Source organism: Rattus rattus, chromosome 9, assembly GCF_011064425.1.
Source record: "Rattus rattus isolate New Zealand chromosome 9, Rrattus_CSIRO_v1, whole genome shotgun sequence".
In the NCBI taxonomy this organism is placed as follows: Eukaryota; Metazoa; Chordata; class Mammalia; order Rodentia; family Muridae; genus Rattus; species Rattus rattus.
The window spans coordinates 60,889,274-60,909,328 of record NC_046162.1 but is presented as its reverse complement, the minus strand read 5'-3'; the positions used below and the strand labels follow the sequence as shown (position 1 = coordinate 60,909,328).

At 46.4% G+C, this 20,055-nt stretch overlaps 1 protein-coding gene and 1 non-coding gene across 2 annotated transcripts; both read right to left on the bottom strand.

Annotated features, from left to right (window-relative positions):
• Positions 1-11,897: 11,897 nt before the first annotated feature.
• On the bottom strand, positions 11,898-15,159 carry LOC116909055 (leucine-rich repeat-containing protein 37A-like). The gene is given in 3 exon segments (XM_032912534.1): positions 11,898-12,625; positions 12,628-13,266; positions 15,069-15,159. Coding segments are annotated over 3 exon segments (1,458 nt in total).
• A 4,524-nt stretch (positions 15,160-19,683) lies between these two features.
• Positions 19,684-19,874, bottom strand: LOC116910745. Its single transcript, XR_004389258.1, has one exon. It is a non-coding gene; the product is annotated as a U2 spliceosomal RNA (small nuclear RNA).
• Between the last annotated feature and the right edge of the window lie 181 nt (positions 19,875-20,055).

Sequence of the window (20,055 nt, the reverse complement as noted above, 5' to 3'; positions counted from 1 at the left end):
GTAGAGCGCTTGCCTAGCAAGCACAAGGCCCTCGGTTCGGTCCCCAGCTCCGGAAAAAAAAAAAAAAAGAGCACTGACTGCTCTTCCAGAGGTCCTGAGTTCAATTTCCAGCAACCACATGGTGGCTCACGGCCATCTATAATGGGATCTGATGCCCCATTCTGGTGTGTCTGAAAGACAGCAATGGTGTACTCACATACATAAAATAAATTAATTAATTAAAAATAAAAGAATCTTCAGCTCCTATTCTTGAGCCTCAAGTGCACCTCCTCTTATCATTCCATGCTTCAGCAGGTCAGGAAATCTGCCAAGGGACCCTGGCCTACCTTGACTCTGCCTGGCTGGTCTCTCTCTCTCTCTCTCTCTCTCTCTCTCTCTCTCTCTCTCTCTCTCTCTCTGCTTCAGAGAAAGAGGCAAACATTTCATGACATCTTCCCCTTTTTTTATTTTATACAAGACAAAGCTGTCTCAGCTATTCGTGCAGAAAGACTGTGCCTGTCTTAGGTGTCCCCTCAAGAAGCGTGGACATTACCAGTCATCGGTACATGAATTCTAACATTCATGCCCTGTCTCCAGTTGATCCCCCTCTGAGAGACACTTACCCATCTTTGATTATCAGCTTCTGCAATAGGGGAATGTAACCCATTAGGTTACAGTTTTGAGGCATATATGATGGAGATCTGCATGGATGTTCAAAAAGGAATGGAGGGGGGTTGGGGATTTAGCTCAGCAGAAGAGCGCTTGCCTAGCAAGCGCAAGGCCCTGGGTTCGTCCCCAGCTCCGAAAAAAAAAAAAAAAAAAAAAGGAATAGAGGGCACACAACCATAAGTGGTAACAGGCATAGCCCTATAACCATAAGAGCATAAGAGTGTGCCCAAGGCAAGTATTGAAAAAGTCAAATGAGTAACTGAAGACAAGGAAGGTAAGCTCCCTCTTAACCGCTCTAACCATTCGGAGGTAGCTTTTGCAACATTGATTTGCAGGGGTTTAGCATCTCTTAGACAAATCATTAACATATTGAGCAATGTGAACAGATTGAGACAACACAACTGTGACAGTAGCAGCAGTGACTGTAATAGATACTATAGCAGAATCTCAGCACTGATCAATCCAATCGGTCTCTTAGGTCTACTCAAAACTTTTTGAATCTTATCCAAAACGCACAGGCCTCTATCTGAATACCAAAGTTCTGCAACATTAACAGGAAGTGTAACAAACAAAGGTAGATGAAGTACCATAACAGAATTCCTTGTACAATGTCAGATACACAATTAGTCAAATTATAGTCATAGCAAGTTACATTGAATCTGGACCTATAAAATTACTAACAGTGCAATTGTCACAGGTTACATTAAACAGATCTCTAGACATAGAAACATTCACTTGCCCAATCATCAATTCATGAGTCAAGGATAGAAAAGCCATTACAAAACCTGATGAAGGACAAGGGGTTGTTTTCAGAGTTTGCCCGGAGGTGGTTCCTTTTTTGACCTAGTATTTCAGCCTGTAGAGTAGGACAATGGATGTCCTATCTCTCTTCTGTACCTGCTTCTTGCTGACATTAGGACATTGCAAAGGGACCCAGCAAGACTGAAAAGCTAGTCAAAGGCTGGGTAATGGGGCATTTATCCAAAGCTGATCCAGATGAAAGACAGGAAGCAATCACATAGGCTGGACTGGTTAACATCAACTGTCAGCAAGTCCAGAGTTCAGCAGCTCCACAGTTGATCTGTGGACAGAGTCTGTCAGCCAGGTGAAAATCTGCTGAGAAAAATACAGACTAGGAACAGACATTAAAATTGTCTAGCAATTGGGGAAAGTAAGAAACTCCAAGACCAAGAGGAAAAACCTCATTTTCAAGAACAGGCAGGTGGGGGTTGGGGATTTAGCTCAGTGGTAGAGCACTTGCCTAGCAAGTACAAGGCCCTGGGTTTGGTCCCCAGCTCCGAAAAAAAGAAAAGAACAGGCAGGTGTACTTATCTGGAGTCCATTTGATCTGTGACAGGTGGGTCCAAGTCTTAGGACTCTTGATTCCCTGAAGCTTATGTGAACTTTAATTTATATAAGGATGAATTTTAGTAGTTACCACTGTATTGAAATCCATATTTTAGGAATATAGTTAACAGGTGTCTATTAGACAACAGGAGTAGACTCATGGCTTTGAGACCTGGTTAAATCTATAGGTTTGGGTTAAAAGACACAGAACACATTTTCTTTCCAATCCAGAGGGTTAGATGCACAGATTGAACAGAGATGTCTTTAATATGATGAGAAGCATCTTTAAGTTAATATTCAGAAGACAACCGTGATGGTTTGCATATTCTTGGCCCAGGGAGTGGCACTGTTAGAAGGTGTGGCCTTGTTAGAGGAAGCGTGTCACTGTGGGGGTGGGCTTGGAGACCCTCCTCCTAGCTTCCTGGGGATGCTCAGTCTGTCCCTGGCTTCCTTCAGGTGAAGATGTAGACCTCAGCTCCTCCTGCACCATGCCTGCCTGGATGCTGCCATGCTCCCGCCTTGATGATAATGGACTGAACCTCTGAACCTGTAAGCCAGCCCCAATTAAATGTTGTCCTTTATAAAACTTACATTGGTCATAGTGTCTGTTCACAGCATAAGTCCCTAACTAAGACAACCACCAAAGGGAAGTTGAAATCTCAAGCTGGTGATTGAATTGGAAACTGCCAATGTTCCATTAGCTTACCAGAACTCCAATGATCAATGTTAAAATTCTGACCTTTGAAATAACAAGAGCGTGCGACTATGAAACATTTCCTTTTTTTTTCCTTTTTCTTTTTGACTTTCTCTTTTCCTGAGCTCTCTTATCTGTGTTTCCCTATGTCTGTTACTCCCAAGGAATTCTCGCTGCACTTTTACCTTTTCTGAACACTCACTTTCCCCACGGTGACCACCACTTGACCCCAAGACTCGCAGAGCTCCATTGTTTGGGTGACACCTATACCAGCCCCTCCTTGAGTCTGCCTGGCAGGTAGAGATTTTTTTTTGTTTGTTTTTTATCTTTCTGCTCAGAGAAACAGGCAAATGGCTTCCCTGACAGGCTTTGAGCACCCCTGTTGCTCAGGCTCTGCCCAGGACAGAAGAGAGCAGCCTCCTTCAGAGGAGCCTGTAGAGGATAGTCTCAGGGTGTAGAACTCTTGGCTCCTCCAATACCACGTCTGTGCACACTGCCATCCTTCCTGCTATGATGATAATGGGCTGAACTGAACCTGTAAGCCAGCTCTTCCAGATGTCCTGAGTTCAATCCCTAGCAACTACATGGTGGCTCACAACCATCTGTAATGGGATCTGATGCCTTCTTCTGGTGTGTCTGAAGACAGCTCCAGTGTGCTCACATACATAACATAAATATATCTTTAAAAAAAAAAAGTTTGGTTTTAAGGAGTTTATTGTCAGGGCAGAAAGCGGATGAGTAAAATCGTATCCCGCTTCTCAGGGTGGCCCTGAGATTCAATACCTTTTGCCAGGACGAGTGTCTGAGAAGGAAAGCTTGTTGGCTAAGCCTTCAGACCTCTATGTGCCTCATTATAATGGAGGTCTGTCTTGAGTCTATGTGATCTGTGGTCATGTCCTCTACATGTGAAGGGGCTTGGGACGTTGCCCTTACTTGACTGATGGCCACAAATCTATGAAGGGCCGCGGCTAGTGACAGGGCCTGTTCTCCTGGGAGTCAGGCAAAACGCCTGCCTACTGTCCCTTTCAGGGTCACCGGGATTTCAAGCCTTTCCTCAGTGGGAACCAGGGTGTCTTTCAGGGTGCCATAGTCATGGGGATTGAGAGATGGTTCAGCAGGTTAAGAGCACTCACTGACTGCTCTTCCAGAGGTCCTGAGTTCAATTCCCAGCAACCACATGGTGGTCACAACCATCTGTAAAGAGATCCAACGCCCTCTTCTGATGTGTCTGAAGACAGCTACAGTGTACTTACATATAATAAATGAATAAATCTTAAAAAAAAAAAAAAGATCAGAGAGACGAACTTCAGATGGATTTTTCCAGTGGCTGTGGAAAGGCCAGGAGATTATGTTGAAATGACACTGAATTCAGAACTAATGTTCAAGGAAGTGGGGTGTATGTGTGTGTGTGTGTGTGTGTGTGTGTGCAGGGCTGCATGTGACAAGGACAAAGATAGGCATGCAGCTGCAAGGGAGAAGGGGGGTGTTAGGGCTCACCAGGAGAGGGAATGGGGTGTTAAGAGACAGACCTCTGAGGAGGGAAGAATGGGGCTCCCAAAGCTGCAGTAGAGTTGGACAGTTTGTGAAAATAGAGGGAATCAGAACCCCAGCAGAGCTAGAACTGAGGCTTCTGAAGGTACCCAGTGAGCCCACCAGAAAGATGGACTCACCCATCCGCCTGCAATCTGTCTTCCACTGGCTTCTTATGAGCCTTTTGCCTGACGGTTCTAGGGCTGAAGTACCTTGTGGGATGCTCAGGCCCCGCCCTTCCCCAGGAAGGTGTGGCCACCACCTTGAGCCTCAGGCAGCACTCTGGCACACTGTGCAGGCTCCTGAGTGCCAGCAGTGGTTGAAGGGCATGCCACGTGTCGTGTGTGGAAAGCAGATGGCAATTTTACAAGTTTCTCCCTCTGCTATGTGAGTCTCTCATTGAACTCAAGTCTCCAGGCTTGGTGGCAAGCACCTTTACTGGCTGATCCATCTCACTGCCCCACATAGGCATCTCTTATAGGTACATTAGAGACAACAATTCTCATTTCTAAAATAGAAGTACTACGGGGTTGGGGATTTAGCTCAGTGGTAGAGCGCTTGCCTAGCAAGCAAAAGGCCCTGGGTTTGGTCCCCAGCTCCAAAAAAAAAAAAAAAAAGAAAAAAGAAAAAAAAATAGAAGTACTACACACTTTATAAAGTATATCCTCTGCCCACCTATGACTTTTCTACCTCATGTCCCTCCTTGTAGTGTATAATTAAAAAACAATCCACGTTCATGCCAGCCCCGAGCTGGCAACAGGGTCTCATTGCCCCTCCCCCATTGGGAGCTACAAGCTGGTGTCTTCTCAGGTTCCCCCGGTTGACTTGACGCTGAACTGCTCCACACTCCCAAGACATCCATCCCGTGGTTAGCCTGCTGAGACTGGCTACTGCTGGCTCTAAACCCCTAGCCCCATAAAACGAAAACTCCAGAGGCTTATAATTTATCAGTCAGATTTTTTTTAAAGATTTTATTTTATGTATATGAGTACACTGTCTCTTCAGACACACCAGAAGAGGGCATCAGATCCCATTACAGATGGTTGTGAGCCACCATGTGGTTGCTGGGAATTGAACTCAGGGCCTCTGGAAGAGCAGTCAGTGCTCTTAACCGCTGAGCCATCTCTCCAGCCTATCAGCCAGATTTATAATAGTAAATCTTCAACCCCCAAAATGCCCACACAAAGAATTCAAAATTCGCTTGATATAAATACAAGCTACTCTGGATGGGACAAACATACCCTATATTACTCTATTGTTCTATGATATCCATAGCTACCTGTGGTTCTTTAGGCCACGTGGGTCTGGTTTGTCTTCTTCATCTTCTGTCTCTTCTCCATTTGTCTTCCCATCTCTCTGACCCCTCTCTAAAACTTTCAGCCCGTTTTCCATTGCCCAATCAGATTCTAGCCTTATGTTTCACCTGACCTCACCCGTACAAAGAGCAATTCACACCTCCTCACCTGCCTTTTTCCATACACTGGTCAGGGTCTAGAATGCATGCAGCTAGAGATAGAAACACAGACACAGGCATTACATAAGCACACAATTATGCATGGTTTTCCATCTCGAAGGGTGAGGTTTCGTACCTAGGACAGTACTCGGTATGTGCCTGGCCTTTGATCAGCATTTGCTGAATGAATGAATGCATGAATGAATGAATTGAATGAGTGCCATATGACTCAATGTGTACAAGGCAGGCAACCCTCCCTGCTGCAGCTCCCCAAGCTTTTGCCATCCACCGATTGGCTATTTGCAGGCTGTCTTCTCTCTAATCTAGTAGCATTCCCCAAGAAGGGCACGTTCTAGATTGTAGGGTCAAAGGGTGAGGCCAATGGAGAGACGTTTCTCTGTCAGATGTGGAGCAACCATCCACTCAGCAATCCGCTCTGGACTATACAGTGCAGAAACCATCCCTTGGGAGTCTCGCAGCTGCTTTGGACAGAACAGGAAGAAGACAGAGCTGGGGTTGGGCAAAGCTGGAGGAGGCTGAGGAGAACCCATGTGACCCAAAGCAGAGGGAAGAGCTGCCGAGAAAGTCTCTTTCATTGTCCCTCTAGCACTTCCCTTGCCTCTGGTCATCCGTGGATCTATATTTTATAAAGCAGAACAAGCCAATGTGAGTTTCCTATTGGTCTGTTAGGGTGAACACCCTACCAAGGCAGAACCTGAGTTTTGGGAATTGGGGGTGGGGGTGGGGGGTGTCTCGGCTCCACAGAGCAGTGGGCTGAGTGATTCAGTACCTCAGTGACCCTGACTCAGCTGAAGGAAGGCGGCACTCTGAGGGCAACAAACCTAGTTGGCCGGAAATGCCAGGCTCTTGATGAACCAGAGAAGTCAGGCGCTGAGACAGTTGGTATTTTAGGTAAAAAAAGTCTTCAATGTTTGAAGGCGACATGTCCTCCGCTTTCCAGACGATACTTGTGTTGAGCAGATGAAAAGATATTTGATCACCAGGGCTGAGAATCCTGTATTTGAAAAGAAAAAAAAAAATTTTGCTTGCTGCCAAGACAGGATGGAGTCAGTATCGCTTTAGGACTTGAAGAGACTGGCTCTACCTGGGACCTCTGTGAGAGCTTCACTAAGCTCCTTGGAAGACATGCCAAGCCTAGGCCGGTTCTTGAAATGTCCAGTTAAACTTGTCTTTCCTAGATTTTGCTAGGAATTTTACATCACCCCAGTCACTTCTGCATTGTTGGGAAATCTCATCCCGGATGGAAGGGTCCTGGTTTTGCAGCTTCTGGGTCACATTTTTCTTTTGTTAGCATTAAGAGGCCCCAGCACCTCCCTTAGCGTTTTCTCTGCATCCTATATAACAAGGCAACTTGTCTCAACAGTGGCCACCTTACCCAGAAGACAGAAGAGGAAATATGAGTTCTCTTCTACTCTGCCTTCTCAGTCCTAGCACGAAGCCTCAAGCTTATTTCTGTAAGTTCTGTAAGCACCTCCTCTGTAGATATGGAAAGGAGGCTCCCCGAGTGGTGGGGGGCAAACACAGGCACAAGACAATTACTGATCGTGTAACTCTCCCAAGGTGCATCTCGGGCTTCATCGAAATGACACCCAGAGCTTTTTAGTCCATAACCACAATGAATAAAATCATTCCAGAATTTTTTTTTTTTATTTATTATATACAAGTACACTGTAGCTGTCTTCAGATACACCAGAAGAGGGCATCGGATCTCTTTACAGATGGTTGTGAGCCACCATGTGGTTGCTGGGAATTGAACTCATGACCTCTGGAAGAGCAGTCGGGTGCTCTTAACCGCTGAGCCATCTCTCCAGCCCCATTCCAGAATTTACAAGGCTCCTCGTGGCAGAACATGACAGCCTCTTTTAAGCATCGGTCAGAATCATGAACGTTTCTAAAGAGTGGGTTTCCTTAGCTTTGATTTCCCACAGGACAGAGGTGAGTTTTTGCCGAGGCGAGCTTTTGCCGAGGCGAACTTTTGCGAAGAGCACGGCACTGCACTGGCTTAAACAGTCTTTGTGCTTTTAACGCCAGCAGCTGTGTCTCCTAAAACAAACAAACAAAAAACCGGTCTAGGTGAGGTCTTTTTGGTTTCTGACCTCAGAGAGAAAATTTTACAGATGGAAACGTCTCGTCGAGGGTTGGGGATTTAGCTCAGCGGTAGAGCGCTTGCCTATCGAGCGCAAGGCCCTGGGTTCGGTCCCCAGCTCCGGAAAAAAAAAAAAAAACGTCTCATCACGGGCTGTTTCCACTGAGAGGAGTCCGCTGCCCTGTATTCCTCTGTGAAGGAGGCTTCTGGGCTGGATTTCCCCACTAACTTCCAGAGCCTTGGCCTGCTGCCTTAGCTCCATAGGGCGTGGGCTCCAGAGTTGCCTTTATCAATGCCCTCCAGGGGTGACTGGGTACTGGGTTTTCTTCAGATAGTTCAGTCTCTTCTCTGGTGTACCATTTCTGGATGTTTCATGGCCACCTCAGGTCTCTATTCATCTTTTTTTTTCTCTGCATTCTCAAGCCTCTGCCTGGGCTATGTGACAAAACTGTATACATTTCAGCAGTCAATCATGCCTGCAGGCTGAAGGCGCCATACAATTCCCGAAGATGGGGGGATCCGAGTGGTTCTTCGTGTTTATAGGGATGGGGAAGCAGGCGACACCTACCTGCAGCACTAAGAAAGTGGCTGGTGACGTCTCATGAGGCTGTGAAGCCCATCTTTCCCATGATCTCCCCAGTTGCTGAGTCAGCAAAGGTTCTGCTCGGTAGCCCTCCTGGCCGCATTCTCCTGCTTCCTGCTAAGTCTGTTGGTACCTGCAGTTTCCTCCTGCATGACCTCTACTCTGGGACCAGCATCAAAGGTCTGTCCCCCACCCAGCTGGGTCATGTCTTCTCACCGCTTAAACAGCAGTTTATACCACGGTTCGTATGCTTTCAACCCAAGACTGTCAAGCTTTAATGCAGACACATCTGGAAAGGCCGAGCTTCTCGGCTTTCACATGGTTCCCGCCTTCCTTTCATCCTCTAAAACACCAACTTAATTCTCTGTCTCCAGGCATTCTCTTACACTGACTAAGCACAGAACCAAACCTCTTCTTGGTACACAGCCACTGTCACATCTGACACAGTCTTGCTCTGGATTTAGCCGCCTGTCTCTTCTCCCAATCCAGGGGTCCCTAGCTTCCTGAAATGCTGGTCTAGACTTTGGGAAGCTCAGGAGTACAAGCTCTGTTCTTCTTGTCAGCTACTGTCTTTGTGGCCAGTGCTATTTGAGCAGAGTGGCTTGTGTCCTTGTCACAACATTGTAACCAAAGTGTCTAGCTCTGAGCCTGGTATAGGATTGACAGATACCAGCACAGACTGTGTTTATTATCTTCCTGAACCTGTAGCAGGGCGGTAAAATGGAGGGTGGCTTAAAAAGCTAAATCCTGGCCTGGAGAGATGGTTAAGAGCAGTGACTGCTCTTCCAGAGGTCCCAAGTTCAATTCCCAGCATCGACATAGTCATTCACAACCATCTGTAATGGGTTCTGATGCCCTCTCTGGTATGTCTGAGAACAGCGACAGTGTACTCATATACATAAAATTAAAAAAAAGCTAAGTCCTTGTTTGGATGCACGATCTAGGGCACTTGTGTAGGCTCCTCTCCGCCTACACGCCACCCACCACATTCCCCCGGCCAAGCTGTCAACAGTTAATTTTGAGACAAGGTCTTGTTCTCTTGTCTAGGAAGCCCTGGAACTCACTGTGCGCTCCACACTGAAGATATTGAACTTGTAGTGATTTATCTTCAGAGTTCCAAATGCCAGCCTTCCAGTCGTGAGGATGACAACTGTAGTCAGCTCTGCATCCACTGTTTGGTTAAGTGGCACTAGAGGTTAGAGGCCCAACACAGGGCTTGGTAAGGAGCACACTGTTCCTAAGGGGCAGGGGTGTGGCTCCTGCTGCTTCCCAGGGTGCCTCCCACTGCTTTCCATGTCTATTCGTGCCTTATGCCTGTGCTTTAGGTTGCCCCTCTGACGTCACTGCAGGGAGAAACACCTGGCCACAGTGCTCAGAAAGGAGCTTTGGGAGGTGTCCCCTGCACAGCCAACTGACCAGCCAGGTGAGGGCTAGCGGGCCTGTCACTCCACTTGGAACCATAGCAGCCATGCTGGCCTGTGCTTTCCCAGGACACGACTCCTCTGGGGCCCAAGGCCGCTGGCTATCGGTGACTGGCATCGGTCCTTACATCACCGGATGGCAGCATTTTTGTGATTAGCAGGCACATCGTCCGCTCTTGCATGTTTTCTTTTATTTACAAAAGGCTTGTAAATGATCACAAATCTATTTTTTTTTTTTTTCGGAGCTGGGGACCAAACCCAGGGCCTTGCACTTGCTAGGCAAGCGTTCTACCACTGAGCTAAATCCCCAACCCAGATCACAAATCTATTAAAAGTAATTTATTCCTAATTTTCATGTGACAGAGGAAGAAAAACTTACTCTGGCTGGGTGTGGTGGTGCATGCCTTTTAGTTCCAGCACTCAGGAGGCAGAAGCAGGCAGATCTCTGGGAGTTCGAGGCCAGCTTGGTGTACAATGTGAATTCCAGGACAGCCTGGGCAGTGACACAGAGAAACTCTTTCTTGAAAAACAAAACAGGGCTAGAGAGATAGCTCTTCCAGAGATCCTGAGTTCAATTCCCAGCAACCTGGTGGCTCACAACCATCTGTAAAGGGATCTGATGCCCTCTTCTGGCCTGTATGTGAAGACAGCTACAGTGTGCTCATGTAAATAAATCTTTAAAAACAAAACAACAAAAACCTTACTCTGTTGGTTAAAGCAGGATGGGATCACTCCACCACGACAACTCTCTTTTCCCATTGAGGGGCTGCCTCTCTTAGAGTCTCAGCTGGCTTTTCACGAGCAATGCCAAAGCTTCTAACAGACTGAATAAACTTGTCCTGCGCGCCTCATTTTAGCTGGGAAGGTTTAATTCCACCAGCCATTTCCCCTGTATCCTCATTGGAAATCTCCTCTCCAGAGGACTCCTTGTCCTGTAAGTCCTGAGCCATGTTTTTCTCATGTGTGGCTCCTCGTGTGCAAATCCCCAAGCCACAGTGGCCACTCAAGTCAGGAAAGCTCTACCTAGAAAACAGAAGGGGAGCCCTGAATTCTGCTTCACCCTGCTTTCTCAGCCTCTGCCGGATTTCATACCTATTTGTTGCAGTCTGAGCTTCTGTAGAAATGCTACCACTAGGACAAAGATTCGCAGCCTGTGGGTCACATATCTGACATCCTGCACACCAGGTGTGACCGTTGTGATTCATAACAGTAGCCAAGTTAGTTATGAGGTAGCAATATAATAAGGATATGGTTGGGGAGTCACCACAGCATGAGAACTGTATTAAAGGGTCACTCTGGAAGGTGAAAAACACTGTTCTAGAAGGTTCTGAAAGATGATGTAATCCTGACAAAGAATTCTCCAGAGAATTCAGGTCTCCTGAAGATGAAAAGGCCCCTCCTGATGGGGACTTCTGAGACTTCTCGATGCAGAGGATGCTGACCTTTTTGGAAACATCATTTGAAAGTGTGAATTTTTCTTTCTGGAAATTTCTTCCTGGAATCGTCCTTACTCCAGTGAGACAGGAAGTGTTAGTTAAAATGGTCACTGCTACAGTCATAGATGAGCTTGTTTTTAACACTGTATCCTGGAACTTTTGTGAGCTACAAAGTAAAAGGACACATTTTGTTCAGCAACAAAGATGTGAAGGATAGAAAGTAATTACTCGGGCTGGAGAGGTCTGTCCTCTTAGGGCTTGGGTTGTAAGGAGAGGTGGAGGGCTGAAGAGATGGCTCAGTGGTTAAGAGCACTAACTGCTCTTCAAGAGGTCCTGAGTTCAAATCCCAGCGACCACATGGTGGCTCACAACCATCTGGTGTGTCTAAAGACAGCTACACTGTACTTATATATAATACATCTTTAAAAGAAAAAGAAGAGGGCTGGAGAGATGGCTCCGTGGTTAAGAGCACCTGACTACTCTTCCAGAGGTCCTGAGTTCAATTCCCAGCAACCACATGATGGCTCACAACCATCTGTAAAGAGATCCAATGCCCTCTTCTGGTGTATCTGAAGACAGCTACAGTGTACTTATATAATAAATAAATAAATCTTAAAAAGAAAAGAAAAAGAAGAAAGAAAGAAAGAAATTACTCCTTCTTAAGCCAGACATGTTAGCTCATGGGGAGACTGGGGGTCTGGTGTCCCCGGCACTGAGTGCACCTGACTTGGTTCCAGACCCTTGCACTTCTGTGCTCTCATTGATGTAGTTCTCAGTTTTCCACTGGTCTGTATCCCAGTCAGTCCTGGATAACTTGAAATCTTGCTGCTCACTGAGAAGCTTCATCAGGAGGCCTGTTCTGGAGATGAGCTTGGCACAGGCCAGTTGTACACGAGGGTCAGAGCAGTCCATCTTCAAAGTCCTGATAACGTGAGAGATGAGCTTTCTCACATCGTTGTTGGGGATGAGGGGCCGCAGTTGCTGGTTTAGATGGGATTCAAACTGTTCTCCTGGTGACATCAGCGATGGGTGAGCAACTTCTGTGGAAGGAGCATGCGTATCAGACCCCACAGTGAAGTCTGACTGTGGCTTGCTGGTTTGCTGAACGGTTGGAACTAAGTTGGATGTAGACACAATAGAACCTGTAGTAGGTTTCTCACGAGGTTTATTTTCTGATATAATTTCTTCAGGGATAGTGACCGTTAGTTTGAGAATACTTTCTTCAACATTATTTGTTATAGCCTGATTTTCTTCCAGAGGCTTTTCTGTAGAAGGCTCTGAAGCAGTATATGATTCTGAAAAGGGCCTTTCTGGGTAACTCAGGTCTCCTAAAGATGGAAAGACCCCTTGTGCAGGGGAATTTACCAGACTCCTCACTGCAGAGGATGCTGCCCCTGGCCTCTTTGCATCAACTGGAAATGAGATTTTTTCTTCCTAAGGTTTCGACGTCTCTCTTCAGGTTGTAAATTTGGGTTAGAACCCTTTGCTCTCTTCACATTAGCATTTGCACTTTCTAAAACAAAAATGGTGTAAGACAAGTCTTTCCGTCTGTCTAGAAACTCGGGTAGCGATTTTGGAATGGGAGCCTTGTCTACCAGGGCCGGTCCTAGGGAGGAAGAGAGTTCCTTCCCATGATCCTTTGGGAGTAAGGGCTCTGAAGGGAAGGAATTTTCCACTAACGCCCTGGGCTTCTGCTCCAGCTTGTGCTCCAGCTCCATTGAGGGTGGGCTCCGGAGCTGCCTGTCCTTGGCGCTGTTCTCCACAGGCGTCTGGGCGCTCTGCTTGCTCCACAGGCTCTTGACTCTCACCTCCTTGAAGTGCCTCTTCCGTAAGCTTCCTGTCCCCTCGGGGGCCCTGCTCATGCTGAGGAGCCTTCTCTCTGCCTTCTCGATCTCTGCAAGACTGTCTTCGTCTGCCCGGGCAGGTTCCCACCTCTTTTCAAATATTCCTCGTTTGAATTTGGGACCTAAACGGCTTGACGGCTGCACAAGCATGGCGGTTTTCTCTTTCTCTCGAACCTCATCAATTTCTGCATCTAGCAGATTTTCTGCAAAAGTAGAGTTCACTTTTGTAGCTCAAGTTATCAGGAGGGTGGAGGACCCATCATTTTGCAAAGAGCCCAGGCTATTATCTACATCTTGTACATTAGAATAATCAGTGGCATTAACATTACATCTTCCAGCTTCCCTCTGAGAAATACAGCGATAACTTAAAGTACCAGTAACAACACTTTCATCATGGTTTCATCATGGTGAACAAATTTTAGTGAACCTTGGAGGCTGAAGAGAATGTCTGACTGAGTGGAGAAACTTCGCTGTGTTGATGATAGGTCTTCCTTGATGAGCTGAAACAAGCCTGACTCCTTCCCAGGCCCTGGGGATGTTGTGAGCTCCAGGTCCAGGTGCTTAGCTGTGGTTTTAGGAAACTTTCAGCACTAACTTTGGAAGATCCCAGGCAGACTTTGGACATGACGTGGAGGAACAGGAGTCAGTCTTCTTTTTTTTTTTTTTTTTTTTTTAAGAATTATTTATTTCATATACAGTACACTGTAGCTGTCTTCAGATACACTAGAAGAGGGCCTCAGATGCCATTACAGATGGTTGTGAACCACCATGTGGTTGCTGGGAATCGAACTCAGAACCTCTGGAAGAGCAAAAGCAGTCAGTGCTCTTAACCACTGAGCCATCTCTCCAGCCCCTTTTTTTTTTTTTTTTTTTTTTTGGTTCTTTTTTTCTGGAGCTGGGGACTGAACCCAGGGCCTTGCGCTTCCTAGGCAAGCGCTCTACCACTGAGCTAAATCCCCAGCCCCAGGAGTCGGTCTTCTTTTATTCTTTTTTTTGTTTTGTTTTTTTTTTTGACACGGGGTTTCTCTGTGTTTCTCCCTGAAACTTTCTCTCTGTAGACCAGACTGGCCTCAAACTTAGACTCCCCTGCCTCTGCCTCCTGAGTGCTGGGATTAAAGGCTCGCACCACCATACCCTGCTCCACATCTGAAGGTTTAATAGTCACTCTGGACAACCTTAAATGTTGACCTTGACTGTGACCTTGAGGGGAAAAAAAGTCACTTCAAGATGCTCTCTGGAGACTCCACTCATTTTTCAGGGTGGATTAGGGAAGGTTTAAGCTCCTCAGCAAATTCTGAGGTTTCAGCTGGAACTACCAGCTAGCAGCCTTTGCCTGGGAAACTCAAGGGGCTGGGCTGGCTATTCCCCCCCCTCCCTTAGAAAGAAGGTTCAGCCCCCTCAACATACACTGGAGGTTACACTGGGGACTCCTGCTGGACCAGATTAGATTCAACATTCTTTTTTTTTTTTTTTTTTTTTTTTTTTTTCAGAGCTGGGGACCCAACCCAGGGCCTTGCAAACTCGATGAGGCAAGCGCTCTACCACTGAGCTAAATCCCAACTAGATTCAACATTCTTGGTAGGCTCTAAGATAAACACCATATCCACAGGCTTCACTGTAATGTGGGGCAAGCTATGATGGTGAACATTTTTTTTAAAAAAGACTATTTATTATATATAAGTACACTGTAGCTGTCTTCAGACACACCAGAAGAGGGCATCAGATCTCATTACAGATGGTTGTGGTTGCTGGGATTTGAACTCAGGACCTGTGGAAGAGCAGTCAGTGCCCTTAACCACTGAGCCATCTCTCCAGCCTATATAGAGTGTAATTCTTTTTTTTTTTTTTTTCTTTTTCGGAGCTGGGGACTGAACCCAGGGCCTTGTGCTTGCTAGGCAAGCACTCTACCACTGAGCTAAATCCCCAACCCCCAGGGTGTAATTCTTGACCCAGAGGCTGAAGTCTTACTGGATTTTCAGTTTACTGTTGAACTATAGAATCTTGCTGTATTTCCTGGGCGCTTTGCAGGTCAGATGGGGCTCCCAGCTCTCATCAAGCAGTGAGTAGTAGAAAGCTGTGTTTCCACAGATAGCCATGTAGCTGCAGCCTGGGCCCCTTGTTGAGATGGTGGATTCTCTGGAGGCTGGGCAGGAGCCTGCTGCTGACTTGGAGTAGGCTGAGCTTCCTTGCCTGCCTCTGACCTTATCATAACCTTGTCATATGTTTATGACAGGCTGCACTGTCATAAACATACCAATGGCACCTACCTCATAAATATTCATGTTCGTGCTTGGAGTTGTGAAGCGGGTGGTAGATCCCCTGGAACTGGAGTTACTGCCTGCAAGAGCAACAATACCCTTAAGCCCTGAGCCATCTCCCCAGCCCCATAAAAAGATTCTACAATTCGAGGAGGTATCTCTCAACGGGTAACAAACTGCTCCCTTCTATTGGAGCTCGACTTGGGACACTTCCAACAGCTGCTTCTCCTCCAACCTCCGCAAATTATGGACAACTCACCCACCTCCTGCGCCGCGCCGCGCATTTTTTCTGGTTGATACTTTTCAATGCAGCCTGGTGGATAAGCACATCTAATTTGGTCTCGTTTGCACTTGCGAATCTTGGCATTGAAACGTTGGAGTGTCCAGGACTTTCGACCTGGGGTTTGCTGGAGGCCAGTGAAGGGCGGCTCTGTAGACTGTGACTACCCAGCGCTGTTCCTCCTCGCTCCTCAGTGGCGGTGGTGGTGGTGGTGGTGGTGGTGGCGGAGGCCGTGTGGTGGCTGTGCGGTGGCGGTTTATAACGGCTAGGCTAGCGGTTAGCAAGTTCCGAGGAGGCAGGAGGCAAGGAAGCACGCGGGATGTGGGATGCTTTGGCCCAGGCCTGCACGCTCGGTGGGCGGGGTCTCTCCTCTCTCACTCCATCCCCCCACTTTACCGCTTCCTCTCCCCTTTCCCCATCCCATTAGTTCCCCTTTTTACCCTTCTCCTTTCTTTTCTATACAGTCTCAGGAAGTAGTGAGTCCTGGAATTTAGACATGGAATTACGTAGACCACAGAGGTCGGCCTGCCTCTGAAGATGTGCACCACTACATCTGGCTCCTGGGAATCTGGCTCCCGGATTTTAAGATTTATTTATTATATTCCACAATCTTTTTTTTTTTTTTTCTTTTTTTCGGAGCTGGGGCCCGAACCCAGGGCCTTGCGCTTGCTAGGCAAGCACTCTACCACTGAGCTAAATCCCCCACCCCCACAATCTTTTTTTTAATTAATTATTTATTATATATGAGCACACTGTAGCTGTCTTCAGACACACCAGAAGAGGGCATCAGATCTCATTACAGATGGTTGTGAGCCATCATGTGGTTGCTGCGATTTGAACTCAGGACCTCTAGAAGAGCAGTCAGTGCTCTTAATCACTGAGCCATCTCTCTAGCCCACCCCCCCAACCTTTTTTTAATTTTAATTTTGAAGGGTGAAGGAGGGAACAGGATCTTGTGTAGCCCAAGGCTGTCTAAACTTTCTATGTAGCCAAGGAAGACCTTGAATTCCTGATCTTCTTGCCAACACTCTCCCACCTAGGCCCATATTGCAAGTCTGTGACACTACACTCTGTTTCATGGGATGCTGGGACTAAATCCAGGGCTTTGTGCATGCTAGGGAAACACTCTAGCAACTGAGCCACATTCAACCCTTCTGAAACTACTTTTCTTCTTCTTCTTCTTCTTCTTCTTCTTCTTCTTCTTCTTCTTCTTCTTCTTCTTCTTCTTCTTCTTTTCTCTTTCTTCTTCTTCTTCTTCTTCTTCTTCTTCTTTTTTCTTCTTCTCTTTTTTCTTCTTCTCTTTTTTCTTCATTTTGTTTGTCTGTTTGTTTGTTTGAGACTGGGTTTCTCTGTGTAGCCCCTGGCTGGCCTGGAATTCATAGAGATCTGCCTCCCTCTGCCTTCCGAGTGCCAAGAGGAAAGGTGTGCGACACCACTGCCCAGGTACTATGGGCTTCTTTCTCTTCCTCCTCCTCCTCCCTCCTCCTCTTTTTCTTCCTCCTCCTTTTCTTGAGACATGGTTTCTCTTTCTGTAGCCCTGGCCTCAAACTCCCAGAAACCTGCCTGCTTCTGCCTCCTAAATTACTGGAATTAAAGACTCGGCCACTACTTCCCAACTCAAGCCCAGTTTTGATTGTTTGTCTGTCTGCTGATTATAGATATCAGAGTCCTGATTATTTCTTGACTGAGTAAATCAAGTAAATCAATTCTTCCAAAAGAATGGAAGAATTAACAGGACTGGAGAGATGGCCCGGTGCCTTTCTTTGAAAAAAATGAGTACCTGAATTTGGATTCCCAGCACCCACTAAAAGTTGGCCATGACATCGTGAATCTGTAACACCGCCGTTCAGGGTGGCGACAGTTGGACCCTGAGGGCTCACCTGTACAGACGATTAAGTCAAAGCAGTCAGTCATGGCTTCTGTGGTCCTGATCAATCAGTCTTGGGGTTGTACATTCAATAAACTATCTCTTTGACTGAGATCGACATTTGTATGGCTTGTGTGGTGATTCCTGAGCCTCAACAAAAAAGTGCTCAAGGTATGGATTGGGAATGTCAAAGGGACACAAGAACCAGCTCAAAGAGGCACCAAAGAGTCAAATCTGTAACAGTGTTTTTCTCTCTCCCTTCCTTCCTTTCTTTTCTTTTTCTTTTTTTTTTTTAAGATTTATTTATTTATTTAGTATGTGAGTACACTGTAGCTGTCTTCAGACACACCAGAAGAGGGCATCGGATACCATTACAGATGGTTGTGAGCCACCATGTGGTTGCTGGGATTTGAACTCAGGAACTCTGGGAGAGCAGTCAGTGCTCTTAACCTCCGAGCCATCTCTCCAGCCCTATTTTTGGCTTTCTGAGACAGAGTTTCTCTGTGTAACTCTAGAAGTCCTGGAACTCTCTGTAGACCAGGCTGACCTCAAACTTAGAGATCTTCCTGCCTCTGCCTCCTGAGTGCTGAAACTGAAGACTTGGGCCACCACTGCCTAGCACCACTTAAGTCTTATGAATTATTTTGGCCTGGGATAGGCATCTTGAGTCTAAAAAGGAGCTGAAGAGATCATCTGTAAAATAGCTGGATTGTGTCCTATCAAAATGCTTAATTTGTGAGAGGAGATGGGGGCTGGTCTTATCACATGGTTATGTTTCCCCTTATGTGGTACTGAGAACAAAGGCCAGGGTTCTTCCACCTGCCCCTCAGCATTTACAGGGACAGACAGAGAGACCCTGGAAGGTCTGGCTTGACCCTTTAAGCCGCTAAGGGTGCTCTTAGGTTAACAATGGTCCCAGTATGTGGCCCTCTTCAGCGCCCAAGCCTACCTTTTTGGCCTTAGTTCCTAGCCAGCCCAAGGTCTTCCATGATGATCTACAGGACAAGTTACCATGCACTCTCTGGCCCCAAATCACTCTCTGACTAATGGTCCTCCTCCCTCTTGAGAAGACTGGTGTTCTTGGCCATCCCAGTCTTCTGAAACCCTGGTTTTGTGCCATCACCCATCTCTTGGAAGTATGCTTATTTGAACTGTGCAATCTGTCCAAACTTTAGAAACTCACATGGTTCCAGAAGGCAAGGTGTCCTTGTAAGATCTGGGCAGGATGGGGCTCTCCTGTTTGCTATCTCCCTTTCTGGAAACTTGACCTCTTGGGGGTAACTCTGAAAGACACTCCTTGTGCTCACAATGACCTGCCCTTGGGCTGCAATTGTCTATGCCCCAATTGTATTCTGAGGAACACTGTGGATTAACAGAGCTTTGTACATGCCAGATGCCTGTATGTAGATGGGGATGCAGCCCACGTTTGGGGAAAAGTGTCCATGAATAGCCAACAGTCTTGAGTGGGTTCAGCTCCTTTTTAGGGTGCCCCACTCCAATACCCTTCATTTCTGTGGTTCAGTAAATGGCTCCACTCCTCCCCTCCAGACAGGGTTCTTTGTGTAATAGAGCAGGCCTCAAACTCAAACATCTATCTGCCTCTGCCTCTTGAGTTGCTGAGATTAAAGGCTTATGTCCTCTCGGCCGGCTCTAAGTATCCCTTCTTGCTTTTGCCAAAAGTTGAAAAATAGTTTTTGTTTTTTTTTTTTTTTAAAACCAGTGTTAAAATTCCCTGAGGGGATGCACCGTTCCTGGAAGAATGGAAACCCGTTGGGGTTTGGTTGGGGTCAAGAAGCATTTTTCCCTTAGGATACAATGTGTACACTATGATAAAGAATCTAAGACTTGATTTTCCACTACACATAACATAAATATCACAGACTAGTGCTTTATGGCAAACCACATTTTGCTTTCATAGTACAAAACAAAAAACAAGACAAAACGAAACAAAACAAAAACCCTACAAACCTGATTGATGGTACTGACAGATAAAATTTCAAACGTTTGTCTGTTTCCTACCTACCATTGTTGTTAAAAGACAACTACAGGTAAAGCAGTTAGTAACAATCTTTAGACTAGAAGAACGTACAGAAGAATAAATAAAAGTAATTAGAGGAGGTAAGTTAAAGTTAGGGCGAAAGGGCAGGAGGAAGGTTAGGAAATAAAGACGTAAAAGCATCAATTCTCATCTTAAAACCAGTGTTAGAATCCCCGGAGGGGGTGCACCGTTCCTGGAGGTACTGCAATACCAGGTCGATGCGTGGAGTGGACGGAGCAAGCTCCTATTCCAACTCCTAGTTCCAAAAATCCATTTAATATATTGTCCTCGAATAGAGGACGTATCAGATATTAAACTGATAAGAACAGATACTACACTTGATCTTAGCCAAAAGGCCGAGAAGCGATACCGCAGATTGGAACTATGGTAGTGTGATCCTCTCAGTGTTCCACTTTAACTCGTGGTGAGCGTTGGCGCAATTTCTGTCTCATATGCTGTGCCCCCCCACCTTTCCAAGAAAATTACGGGACTCTGCTACAACCGTCTAATGCCTTCAGGTTTCACAAGAAACTTCACACGCGTGTGGGA